This window comes from Lutjanus erythropterus, chromosome 5 (genome assembly GCF_056507025.1).
Source record: "Lutjanus erythropterus isolate fLutEry1 chromosome 5, fLutEry1.hap2, whole genome shotgun sequence".
In the NCBI taxonomy this organism is placed as follows: Eukaryota; Metazoa; Chordata; class Actinopteri; order Lutjaniformes; family Lutjanidae; genus Lutjanus; species Lutjanus erythropterus.
In genome coordinates this window covers 17,240,049-17,252,625 of record NC_139321.1, presented here as the reverse complement: position 1 = coordinate 17,252,625, position 12,577 = coordinate 17,240,049, and the positions used below count along the sequence as shown (strand labels likewise).

Below are 12,577 nucleotides of genomic sequence, written 5' to 3'. Positions count from 1 at the left end.
CCTTGCGCCGGCTGCTGAGCAACCTTTTTGAGCAGTGAGGAGGCAGAGCATGGCACACAACAGCACGCGTGAGACCATACAATGTAAACATTAGCATATTTTCTCCAATCTATAATGTGAAGAAGGAAAATTACCTCCCACGCATCCTGCCTGCTGTCTTCTTTCACAACTGTTTGTTCCTTGTTCAGTTGCAAGGTCACCTCGTAACACTCTTGAATATCTGTGAGAAAAAGGAACAATGATGAGCATTTTTTTTTTCTTTACTTGGATAATTACAAACATTAGATGTGAGCACCGTTTTTACTCTGTAGTCTTTTCTAGTCATTTCTTGTTCATAACTCGAGCCTCCTAAAGTACACCACTTTGGTTGTGTAAAAGAATCCGCCAATCAATCATGGACACATTGGGAGATGTCTGTTTTCCTCGCTGGTGCTGTGGGTGAAAATGTGGGGGTGGGAGTCGTCTGTTTACATGGAAGATATGTCTCCACATTTGCAAGCGCTCTTCTCATCTTGTTGTTGAACTATATGACTCAGGTACTGACTGAGTAAATCATCTAGTCGGTGTCTAAGAGGCCTGCACTATGATATCTCATACTATCTGAACAACATGCAGCACAAACAACAACATTTCTCTACTTTTTGCCTCATTTAGTTCAACATCATCAAACAGTTTCACTGAGGGTCATTTCAAGTCTCACTGCTTTGAAACTCCATTTTAGGGTGAGGGGACATGAGGTCCTATACATGTTGAATAAACGTAGACACTGCCCTCTAGTTGAATTGTGGGACATTCATACCCTGATACATGATTTAATTTGAGTGCAGTAGAAACTGAAGTTGGTTTTTACTGCAAAAACATTAATTTCTGAACTTTCATATTAAGAGATGTAAGATGATGCTTCCTTGTAAAAGCAGTAGAAAGGAATGAGCCTTTCAACATTTTTAATAACGTGGCACCTGGTGGGCAAGAATCTAAGGGTGTGAAAGCATAAAGAACATCAACAAGAAAAACAAGAGTCTACAGCCTTGCTAGAAGGTCCATGAGACTCTACTTAAGCACAGCAGTACTTTGAGAAAAATGCTAATGTCAGCCTGCTAACGTGCTCCCTAAGGTAAAGCTAACATGCTAACATGTTAATGCAGCAGGTATAACATTCACCATGGTCGTCATCTTAGTTTACCATGTTAGCATGCTAACATTTGCTGATAAGTGCGAAACACAAAGCTGACAGGATGCAACTCACAAGCCTCCAGCAGGACAAGAAGAGGCAGGACTGTGTTTACATCGATGATGCCTTGTGCACAAACACAGTCAAAGTTGATGGACAATGTTTCTAAGACGTCAAACTTTTGTATATGAAGATGTCGACCATATTATCAAAACTATCTTGTTGCTGCTGTTTACATTCAACCACACGCAAATTTAAAAAAATAACTACTGATTATTTCCTGGTTTTCCTTTTTTGTTTTGTTTTAGTTTATCTTTCATCCTTATGTATTCTGTTTTATATTATCAATTTTGTCACATGTTATATGTGTGTGTAACTCTTTCTTTTCGTTGCGCTAACCTTTGTTGTATAATGATAATAAATTGCCTTGATACCTTGATAAAGTAACTGATAAAATTGTTAGATGGAGGGATTAAGAGATAACTCAACCAGGAATAGATACTGATATTTTTAAGCAAAGGCCCCATGGGCCACCAAAGTACATTTTTGGTGGTACAAATGTAAACTTATGTAAAACTATACTGAAAGGTAATTTAACACAGCCTTCCTTAACTGTTGCACTTGTGTTTTCCACTTTTTCCATCAATTGTGATGTGGTGTTATCAGAAGGGATTGTTTCCAATGAAAAACGAGCTGAATTTCATGGCTAGCTGAAGAAACTGGCAGCACACACTGCAACACATTACATCCATCGATGTGTCGTATTCTACCCACTTAAACTCCTGCTTCCAATCCCTCCTAAATTTTTGTGGGCACTTAGTGTTTTCATAGACCGCCTTTTGTGTTTCTGGTTCTTCTGTAAGGATGGCGTTAACAGTTTAAATAGGCTTACTAAACCCATACTTCAGTTGCCCCGATGTATCAGTAGCTAGCTGGCAACGAATAAGGCATGAAGGAATCTGGATGTTGGTGGAACTTTAGCATTGCATTGGCAAAGGCCCACAGCATGCGGGTAAAACTTGGTTGCCACGGGAGGCCACTTACATGTAATATTTGGTGGCCACAGGCCATAGGGCCATGGCTAATGTCGAACTCTGCAAACTTATTACAAATCATCCTGAGTAGAGCATCAATGTCTGTACTAAATTTCAACAAACAACAATCCATACAATAGTTTAACTCCTAACCAAAAATGTTAGCCTGCTGATGGTGCTGGAGGAAAAGTCTGGGATCGCCAAACTCAGATTTACACTCTAAACAACATGAATGACATTATCATCCCTGGAGCCACACAGCTAGCATGGCAAATAAAATGATAAGCGATATTTAATTTTGAAGACTCATAGGAAACCACAATCAGTATGCTGGTCTTTCATTCTGTACATGTTGTAAAGTAATAATAGTAATAGTTGCAGGGGTACTCAAAGATACATTACTCTGACTCAAGTACCACAAAATACTATGAGAGTAACATTATTAGAACAGACACCTCAGCATTTTTCTCAACTTCTGTCTTCTTTTAAAAGTTTTACTTTTCTTTTTAGAAAGAACTGACTGTACTTTCAGTACTTCTAATCTCCACTCATCACCTCTTGGCTCATTACACGCCCATGTCCTGTGGTCACCTATTGAGTGGCAGCCATTTGATGAGAATGCACTGGGACAATTTTGCTGATGTCACACACACAGGCCTGTTCACTGTACTGTTGACATAAAGAGGTTGCTGGAGAGTTCATTAACTTCCCAGAGTTCAAAGTCAGGATGAGATGGGCTAGAGAGACAGATCTGAGAAGGACGTCAGGGGAAACATAATACATTTAAAACATGTCTTTTCTGTTAACAATGTGTATCTTTTGTTGAAGACTCAAAGAATGTTCTGCACTCGGTGTGTATGTGTGTGAGACAGAGAGATACGAGTCAGTATGTCCCAACAAGACACTGTGAGAACAAAAGTGTAAGAATGGAGCATGTGACTCATCACTGTGTCTGAATGTGGAGGAGTGAAGCCATGTGTGGGCAGAGGAGTTTGTTGCACAGCTGACTAAAGAGCAACCTCACTTACACAAACTCTTATATACATACAGACACACAGCCTGCAAAAGCACACTTACAAATACCCACAATGACAATAGTAAGCATCCTTATAGCTAGTATACATAACTATTTCACTGGGAATTAATGGCAAACTATGCATGTTTTTCCTAAAAACAATGTATAAACTCATAGAAGTAATCACTCTGTATCTACAGAGACTCTGCCCTCTGTCTGAATTTTCTTATTTTCTCATTATTTTTGCTGCACTCAGGATGTTTCTGGGCGTCAGCCTTTGGGCAGTGGTGTGTAGCCCAGCATGCACATTTGTGAGGTCGAACTCTATAAAAATGCAATGATCAACAGTTTCATTGCCGTCTCTGTCTCCTTCCTCTGCTCTCTGCCTGTGAGAGCTGTAGAGAGAGATACACACACACACACACACACACACACACACACATACTCACAGGCAGAGCAGACTGAGAACACATTGACAGTTCACTATAAAGTGCAGCGTTGTGAAGAGGTGTGGAGATGTTTATTTTTGCTTTATTATTACTAACAATCTTAAAATAACATTTTACCTCTCTGATTCACTGCTTTGCTCTCACTAATGCCGGCCCCTCACTTCATTCACGCCAGCTCTCTTGACCAATGCTGCTATTTCTTTCTCCCTCTGTTGTTAATTGAGGTGGGGAGGAGGGCCAACTTTGAATGTTACATACATACTACCTTAAGTGTTGGTGGTAACTTTTTATCCTTTAAGTTCACCTCCAGTCATGTTTTAAACAATATAAAATGCTTGGCAAGGAGTAATGAATGGTGTCTGATAAGTTTTTTTGAAAAATGAATTCAAAGGGCTTACAGCTCACCATCATTTAGTATTCAAGGATTCGTGAACATGCTAGTAATCCCCACCCTCTCCAGACCCACCACACCCCCAACCCCCACCCCTACCCCTTAGTAGCTGCATGTGGCTGGCCTCTGTTTTGCAAGCTAATCACGGTAACTAGCTACATCCAGCTTCTCCTGTGGGCTGTGCATCACTACTAATGATATGTATAGCGCCACCCCCTTCATTTACGGGATGAGTTCCTTAGATTTATGACACCATATACCCAGCGTGACTGAATGAGTTTTTTTGAGACTGCCCTTACTCACTGCAGTTTCAAAGCAAGAAATGCTCAGACATGGCGTTTACTGGTTATTTCGCTCCAGATATGTCTATGTATGTAAGTAACACTTGCAAAATGGACATGTTGACAAGGTTAAAAACGTGATTTTCACTGGAGGGGGTGTTTAAACTCCCATTAATTGATTCATCGCCTCTCAGGAACAGCAGAACACACTATAAACACATTAACATATCACATTGCAAAGTGAACGTGTTAGCAAACCCTTTTACAATTCAAGCAGGCAAGGAGCAACAGTAGCATTCTTTAGAAGTTGTGTTTCTGGCCACCTGACAAATGTTATTGGAGATCCACAGATTGTAATTTTCTTGGCCAATTCTAGTTTCTAATTTTTTTAAAAGTCTGACCTGCCAATTCCAATTTTGGTTGATTATGATTTTCTTTCTTTTGTTCTAAGAACTGTAATTAACAACATAACACAAACATTTTTGTAACATTTTTAGAAGAAAATTAAATTATACATTCATAACAAAACAGTGACCACAAGATTTGAAAATAACAGCACATCACACAGTACAGGATATCATTATGATTATCGTGCCAGAAGGAGCACGATCTCACGTGATCTCATGCTGAAGCAGATATAAACAGAACAGAGGCTGGTATGGTGCAACAACTTGCTCTAGTAATGCTTTTCAGCGAGAAAAAAACAAAAGCATAAGTTAGACAAGTCTGGATGAGAAAAAGTTTGTGAAGACACAATCAACAAGGGTTGTCAGTTCTTCAGCTAGAAGTGGAAGTGAGATTTAACTTTCAGTCTTAATGTGTCAAAGTCGTATGCTATCTAACTTAAGTTTTAAGAGTTAGAATGTTTACTGTGTGGTTTAGCAACATCGCCAGGGTAAATACTCTTATTTTAGGTCTTGTTTAGTAAAATATTTTGTGATTTAGCTGCTAAATGGTACATAGTGTTCACCAGCTAGGCACTAACTTTGTCTGTCTGTCACAAGTGTGGCTATTGTGGGTTTACCAGAGCCAGCCAGCAGCAGTAGCTGGACATGAGGTTTATGAGCACTGAGAGTGAAGCTGTATAACCAAACCAGTGAGCTAAAATATACCAAAAAGCTCCAAAACACTGAAGAGACCTGTAGAGTCGGGTGATAATTTTCTGTGGGTTCATCAATACTAATGCCACCACAAACATTTACTTATTTGACCCTGTGTTCATATAAAAATACTGGTTAGCTCAGCTTTAATTAAGCCTTGAAAATGTTGCATCTGTTAAGTCTTACAGCATTTGCTCTTCAGATGCATCCTGGACACCTGGCTTGTTTTCACACAACTAACACTTCTAATTACATCGCTCATCTATTCCTGGCAGAGGTAACAAAACAGAAAAGTGCTCAATCAGGTCTTGAAGTGTTTTGAGATCAGGATTCACAGTCACACAAAGTACAGAGAGTTTCTTTTACATCTCTGACTTTCCAAAAAATCTCTGAACTGTTCCAACCCTCACAGACCACATAAATTCCTGGCCATGGAACAAAATACATAATCCAAGCCAGAAGTCTCTTTCACAGGACTTGTATGCAGATCTCTTTTTGATGTTGGGACTATTTTGGGATGGTCTGGTCGGAGCGCTGAGCCTTTTTGTCACAGTCATAGGGGGTTTCCTGCACTTTCTCCCTATCCTACAAAGACTGTGCATGCAGGGTCAGCGTGTTTGTATGTGTTGTAGGCCTCTTCTATTTGTCATGCACCTATTCAATTGGACTGAAGTCATCTCTGTATTGCCTTCCTGGGTGAATCATACAAAAAAACAAAAAAACAAAAAAAAGAATGTGCCCTTGGTTCTTTACATGATGATGAGCAACCCAGAGCTCACTAGAATAACACATTCACAGGAAACTAGGTCACAATTTCAAGGCAGGGCAAACAATTCAACCCCTTGTCACTGCCTCGATAAAATATTCCCCAGGCATTTAGGCTCCTCTGTAATTTAACGTGTGTCTGTCTGTATGTGTGCCCCAACTCCCTGCAAATACCCCCCCCCCCCTCCCAATGCTTCCCACTGCATGTTTGTATGTTGGAACAAAAGGATGGATGCACAGTTAAGGCAACCTTTGTTCGTGACTGTGCAACCATGCAGACATCCAATCAAGTGGCCTGTAGTGAACCTTCCCACACTGCATCAAACACCTCTATACTTCCCACAGTGCATCAAAGTTAGAAGAGATATCTTAAAGACAAATACTGTAATGCAGACAGTTGTCTTAAGATTGAGAAAACAGCAGCTTTTTAATCATAAAACTTTCTTATTTGGTAAATTTTTCATTTGAACAGCCCAACGCCACGGTGACAAAAGCTACACAAAAAAGTCCAAGCTATCCGTTCACATGGCCCTGCGCATGTGAAGGCAAACACAACAGGAGATGATAAGAGGATGAGTAATGTTTATACTGCACTGTATTCCTATTAGTGCTGTGAACCGGCTGCTCCTCTGCTCTGCCTTTCCTGATGAGAACCACATGTTGAATGAAAGGGCGAAGCTTCATCAACCCTGCACCTGAGTCCTACTAACCATAACCCTCTCCTGCTCCTTCTTCTTCTTCTTCTTCCTCTTCTACCCTCACACTCTGGGCAGATGAGCCAGGGGAGTTGTGGAAGAGGCTTGGCATGGCAGCCAAGAGCAGTTTATTTTCCTGTCTGCCTCAGGCTCGGCCTTGATTGAACATTCTTTGTGAGGAATGTTTGGAATCCTGATTTGGAAAGTTAATTCTCCCCGAGTCTCCCTCACTTCACTAAATAACAAGGTATATTACATCTGATGTCAGTGAGTTACTATTAAAATTGTACAGACCATCAAGCCATTACACAGATACATTATTTAAACCGTTAATGTATGCTGCAGAAGTGCATGAGTATTTCTTAATGCAAATGTCTAAGAAATGTTTTCTCAACATATAACAGTCTGATATCAGACTGAATTGTCAAGTCGTTACACTCCATTTCCATATCCAAGGAATCAGTCAACTTGGTGGAGTGGGTGGATTTGAAGGTCTGGACCCATGCAACAAAACAGTGCCAATGCTGGCAGAAACTGACAAACTTCACTGTATTTTTTATGGCTTTCTCCCTTCAGTGACACACGCAAGTTTAAGTCTCTGGAGTTACAAGATAACTGGCGATGACACCTCGGTCATGGTGAAAGTACTGATTAAATTGGTAGAGATGGTGAGCATTAGGTTCTTGTATTGATCTTTGTTAAACTGTAGCTTTTAGAGTGAGAGAACAGGTCAGTATATACTGTAGGTATACATAAGTGGCCTATAACAAGACTGAGAGTTTACAGCCATGCTAGCAGAAGCTCGACTTAGGCATGGTGGTGATGTGAACTAAATGCTAACATGCTCACCATGACAATGGTAACATGCTTATGTTTAGCATGTATTATATTTTTCACATTCACCATCTTAGTTTAGCATGTTAGCATACTAATATTTTCTAATTAGCTAACCAAACACAATGGGAAAGTTTTGGCCAAAAGAAGCCTTTGAAATAAGACTTGGTGGCCCATTAAAGGACCAATGTGTAGGATTTAATGGCAGATTGCAAACACCTCATTTGACTCTCCCCCTCCAAGCATGTAGGAGAACCTACGGTGACAGTGAAACCCGAAAGACTATTTCTAGAATCAGCAGCTCCTTAAACACATACTGTTCAAGACAGGAATATTGAGCCTTTATTCTGCCCTGCCGCTTGTGTAAAAGGTACGAAAGCATAATGGGCAGTTCAGTTTTATTCTGCCTCTGATCCACCAAAGGCAGTAGCAATAGAGCCATTACTGAGCCAGATTGACACACTCGCTGCAGCTGTTTTAAGCAGAGAGACGAGCAGGAACTTTTTACAGCGCTGACAAAGTGTTACATGCAGTAAGCAGACACATAGAAAGTCAGGAGGAGAGAAATCCTCCCCACAGATCAAGACAAGCCAGAATCACTTGTGTTACATGACACCTCTTTTGATTACATGATGCTGGCATGCTGTGTAAAAGGACAAACTGAAACAACTTTATGCCAGTGCTGATTGGTTCAGTGTAAATACACAAAGTCACCTTAAGGGGGAGCTCTCATTGCAGCAATATGGCGGGATCTGTAAATGAATGTGTAAAAAAATCATGGTTTGGGTAAAAATAACCCACCCTCTCACCCGGGTCTCCTGTGTGAAAGTCCTTTTGTTTGACCCTTGCATCAACCCCATCTTCCTCCTAACACTGTCTTTATACTTTAAATTTAACATTTGATCTTTGCTTACTGATATTTATTTTAAGACAAACCATGATCAGATCAGTTTATCATGTTCAACATCTTAGTTTAGCAAGGTGGCATGCTAATATTTGTTTATCGGGGATTTAAAAAATGAACAGCTAAGGCTGATGGCAATGTTGTTACTTTTGCAGATATTTGGCCAAAAAGGCTGCCTTGCTTCAGATAAATCACTAGTAAAAACCAACACACTGTACTTCTTTTACTGCTGCCTGAGCAGCCCCTCCCCTGCAGCTCCCCAGCAGTGGGTCAACAGTAACAACAGCAGACCCAGGGGCAGGCATCATTATAACATGGCTGTGGTAATTAGCAGGACCACTCAACCATTGGTTAAAATGAAGTAATGTGTTTTATCTGCTTTAAAAAGAACTGAGGTTAAGATTCCCATTGGCTTCCTTAATCTCTAATCCAAAACGTCAAACTTGTCATGACGGTGTAGCTCGTTACACATTTGGATGAGTAACAGTAGAAACTATGCACATGTCAGAACACTTTCAGGATTAGTAATATCAGCGTTGCCAGCAGCAACTTTATTTAATTGCACAATACCTTTTTGGTGGTTAACGGTGAATCAACTGTTTCAGTTTTGCTGAGCAATGATCTATATCATGTTGACATAAATTCATAGAGTATATGGTACAAATAAGAGCCCATTTTTGTCAAAGTCAAGGGAAGAATTGTGCTTTCACAGTGTGACAAGTCTGGGCTTATAACAACTCAGTCCATAGATAGACTGTGTTGTGCGTGGTTTTATTGGTCTTTCATTACAATCTGAGTATGTTAGAGAGGGGAGTATACAGCAAACCTTTGTGAGACAAGCTGAAAGGCCTCTTTCATAAGACTTAATTGGGAAACATTTTGACTCAGTTAACTTCCCATACAAATTAATACAACCTGACCCTGGCTACATCCTGTGTCTGTCTGCAGCCAATTACCTGACAACACAATCAGAGTAGGCTATATAAGCTGCACTTAATAAAAGGCTATGACAACTGTGTAGCAAACTGAAAAAAAAAAACAAGCTGTAAATCATCTCCCTTCCTCAAAAACAGCAGGAAACATTATTTAGAAAGTCAATCTTCAGAAAGCAGTGATGTAATTGCAGTTTTGAAACACTACTTTCTGAAAAACAAGCAGTTGTACAGTGTTTTTCTTACCAAGAAGGGCTTGGAACAGCTGGCTGCCCAAGATGGAAGACACTTTGCCAACGCTGTTCTTCAGGCTCTGCTCCTCTGGACTGGTCAGGTTGGCCTGGTAGCGTCTGAGCAGCCCCACTGCTCTCTCTGTGTCTGCCTCACAAAATAAAGACATGTCTCAGGACAACTCCAGAAGAAACCCTGCATGTGTTAGCAGTCATTAGACAGGGTCAGTGACATTCTTATGAACTGCGATTAAAATGACTATTTATCGCATTGCTCTTAAAGGTGCGGTGGCTGATTCTTGAGAAAGATGGCTGATTGTTGGGTCTTATTCCCAGGTGGTCAGTTTTTACCAACGCTTTGATATGGGTGGCTCGATGATAGCTGATTCTTGAGTCTCATTCTGAGGTTGTCAAACACAAATGTTTTGAGTATGACACACAACAATCAACTATCTTACAGACCTGCCATTGATCAAAGTCTCAGACTAGATTTTCTAAAGCCTGAAAAAGCCAAGAGGAGGAGCAGAAGTCTAGTTTTCCCTCAGACCACCTGAATTTCATAATGCTTAAAGGTTATCATGGACCTTTTGAAACCAAAAATAAACTGCCTATATAAGGCAGCAAACCCAGGAATAGAATATTACAACATGGCAAAATACGTCATCAAGTCTGTCAGGGTTGCAACACAGGATTATTTATATTATAAATTACTGTGCAGATAATTTGTTTTCTTTGCTCTATTAAATGTCAGAAATGATCTCAATCACAAGTTCCCAGAGCCCTTGGCGATATCTTTAAACATCTTGTTTTGTCAAGCTAACAGTCTAAAATCTAAAAATATTCAGTTTGCTTTTGCCTAATGGAAGATTAAAATAAAAATAAAATTCCCAGTAAATTTAACCATAAACCATTGTTGGCTCTAAAATTGGAAGGTTAATCATTTGACACAATCACTGCTGATGGTTTTTCTGTCAGTCCACTGATCCATTATTCATTTCAGCTTTAAAATCAATCAGTATCAATTTCAATCAGTAATCTAATGAGAAAATTTTGAGCTGCAAGGATTAGTTGATTACTTTTATTACTTCTCATCTACTGAAATAACTGCCAACTGTTTTGATATCATTTTGATTCCTTTTTCTAATAAAAAATGCCTAAATTATCTGATTTCAGCTTCAGAATTGGGAATATTTTCTGGTTTCTTTACTACTACTTATGGCATTTAATTGAATATTAAGACGTTTGAGGTTATGATCTTGGGCTTCAGGAGACAGTGATCAACATTTTTCACAATTTTGTGGCATTTGATGGACCAAACAACTGAGTGATTAATTGAGAAAAATAACTGACAGATTAATCGATATTGAAAAGAACTGTTAGTTGCAGCCCTTCAAAAAAAGGTATGTCACTGAAGACAAAGTACCATGACACATGAAGCAGGTAAGAAAGCTACAACTTCCTTTATGATTATCACAGACACTGTGTGAAGTACAAATATAGGATTTTATAGGAAATATCATGTAATAATACCGGTTTATATTTGACTTATACTCAAACACAGCACTGCTGTTTGTTATATTCCCTTGTAGAGCACATTAAAGGTATTTTTCTCTTGCAACACGACTGTACAGCTGGTTGTTGAACCCGGTGGGTGGTGAGGAGCACAGCACAGAGATGATGCACATCACGGAGGTAAATCTACTACTTCACAGTTTCCTACCTGATCCTGAACATTTTGATCGAGAAAAACCTCGGAAAAAGAAGTAAACTGCAGCCCGAACAGGAAGTTGCACAATTCACAGTTACTGCATTTTACCCTTTTTTTTTTCATTCCCTTGGGACAAAAATAAAACGTGTTTCTCGAGGGATTATAACTGAGGTCAGTGGAGCAGTGAAAAGCCCCGTCTTAGCTTGAATTAAATAATGAGCTGGCATTTACCTAAAAGCTTCAACTTTAACCGAGATTTACTTCTAAATTTTGACACGTGAGGGAGATGAAGACGTAGCGTTGCGTCAACGGTACTCACCGTATTTATGCACCATGGTGTGGCCGACACGAAAAGTCATGTAAATTACAGTTTTGGGCTGTTTTTAACCACAACTGTCGCTCCTTCTTCACAAACAACTGAGATATTGAGTTTTAAATCCCGTCGCCTGACACTCCCCTTCTGTTATTGATCCACGCCCACAGACGGGGGTTAGTTATGTTGTGACAAGAACAGATTGTTTACTTCAATGTCAACTTTCCGAAAGTTTTGGGTGAAACGGCCCCAGAACGTGACATGTTTCTCCTCCCCTCTCACGCATGCCTCGCCTTCCCCTCATGGAAAACGGCTCAGCCTCACCGGGACACTGTAATACCCGTATTACTTCATTTAAACTATGCCACCTTCAGTTAGCTTTGATTATCTGTTGCATGACATCATAATTAGTGCTCAATAAGTTAGTGGATCATCTTATCCGTGGTTAAATTTATCTCTGATCAGCCTCATCTCGGCCAATTTTTTTGCGTCGTGTGCCATCTAGCGGTGCGTTAAGGCGATGCTAGGAAATCACAGATTTACAGTAAAAGGGAACTGTTTACAGGTTACAGGTCTTGTGGGAGAACTAGCGTACTGACTAGATGAAAAAAAAAGTTGTATAAAGCCTTTTTTGGCTCCAGAGGGAGCTATTCGACGTCTGGGCTGAAGACTACAGGTTTGAAATTGGAAAAAAAATATCTGAGGGTGTGGAGTGGAGGAAAAGAAATGAGCTTACCGGACCGCGGCAGCCCGCT

At 40.0% G+C, this 12,577-nt stretch overlaps 1 protein-coding gene across 6 annotated transcripts in view; it reads right to left on the bottom strand.

Annotated features, from left to right (window-relative positions):
• dlg3 (discs, large homolog 3 (Drosophila)) overlaps nucleotides 1-12,025 on the bottom strand; it is a 118,347-nt gene extending 106,322 nt beyond the window's left edge. For 2 of the 6 annotated variants that reach the window (XM_084718927.1, XM_084718928.1), the window contains exons 1-3: nucleotides 11,829-12,021; nucleotides 9,818-9,949; nucleotides 135-220 (exon numbers count right to left, since the gene is read on the bottom strand). In XM_084718927.1, the coding sequence (XP_084575053.1) occupies nucleotides 135-220; nucleotides 9,818-9,949; nucleotides 11,829-11,868 (258 nt within the window). In that variant the 5' untranslated portion in view covers nucleotides 11,869-12,021. Of the gene's footprint in view, nucleotides 1-134; nucleotides 221-9,817; nucleotides 9,950-11,828 lie in introns of all 6 variants that reach the window. The other 4 variants (XM_084718931.1, XM_084718930.1, XM_084718932.1 and 1 more) reach the window with 4 other exon arrangements.
• Between the last annotated feature and the right edge of the window lie 552 nt (nucleotides 12,026-12,577).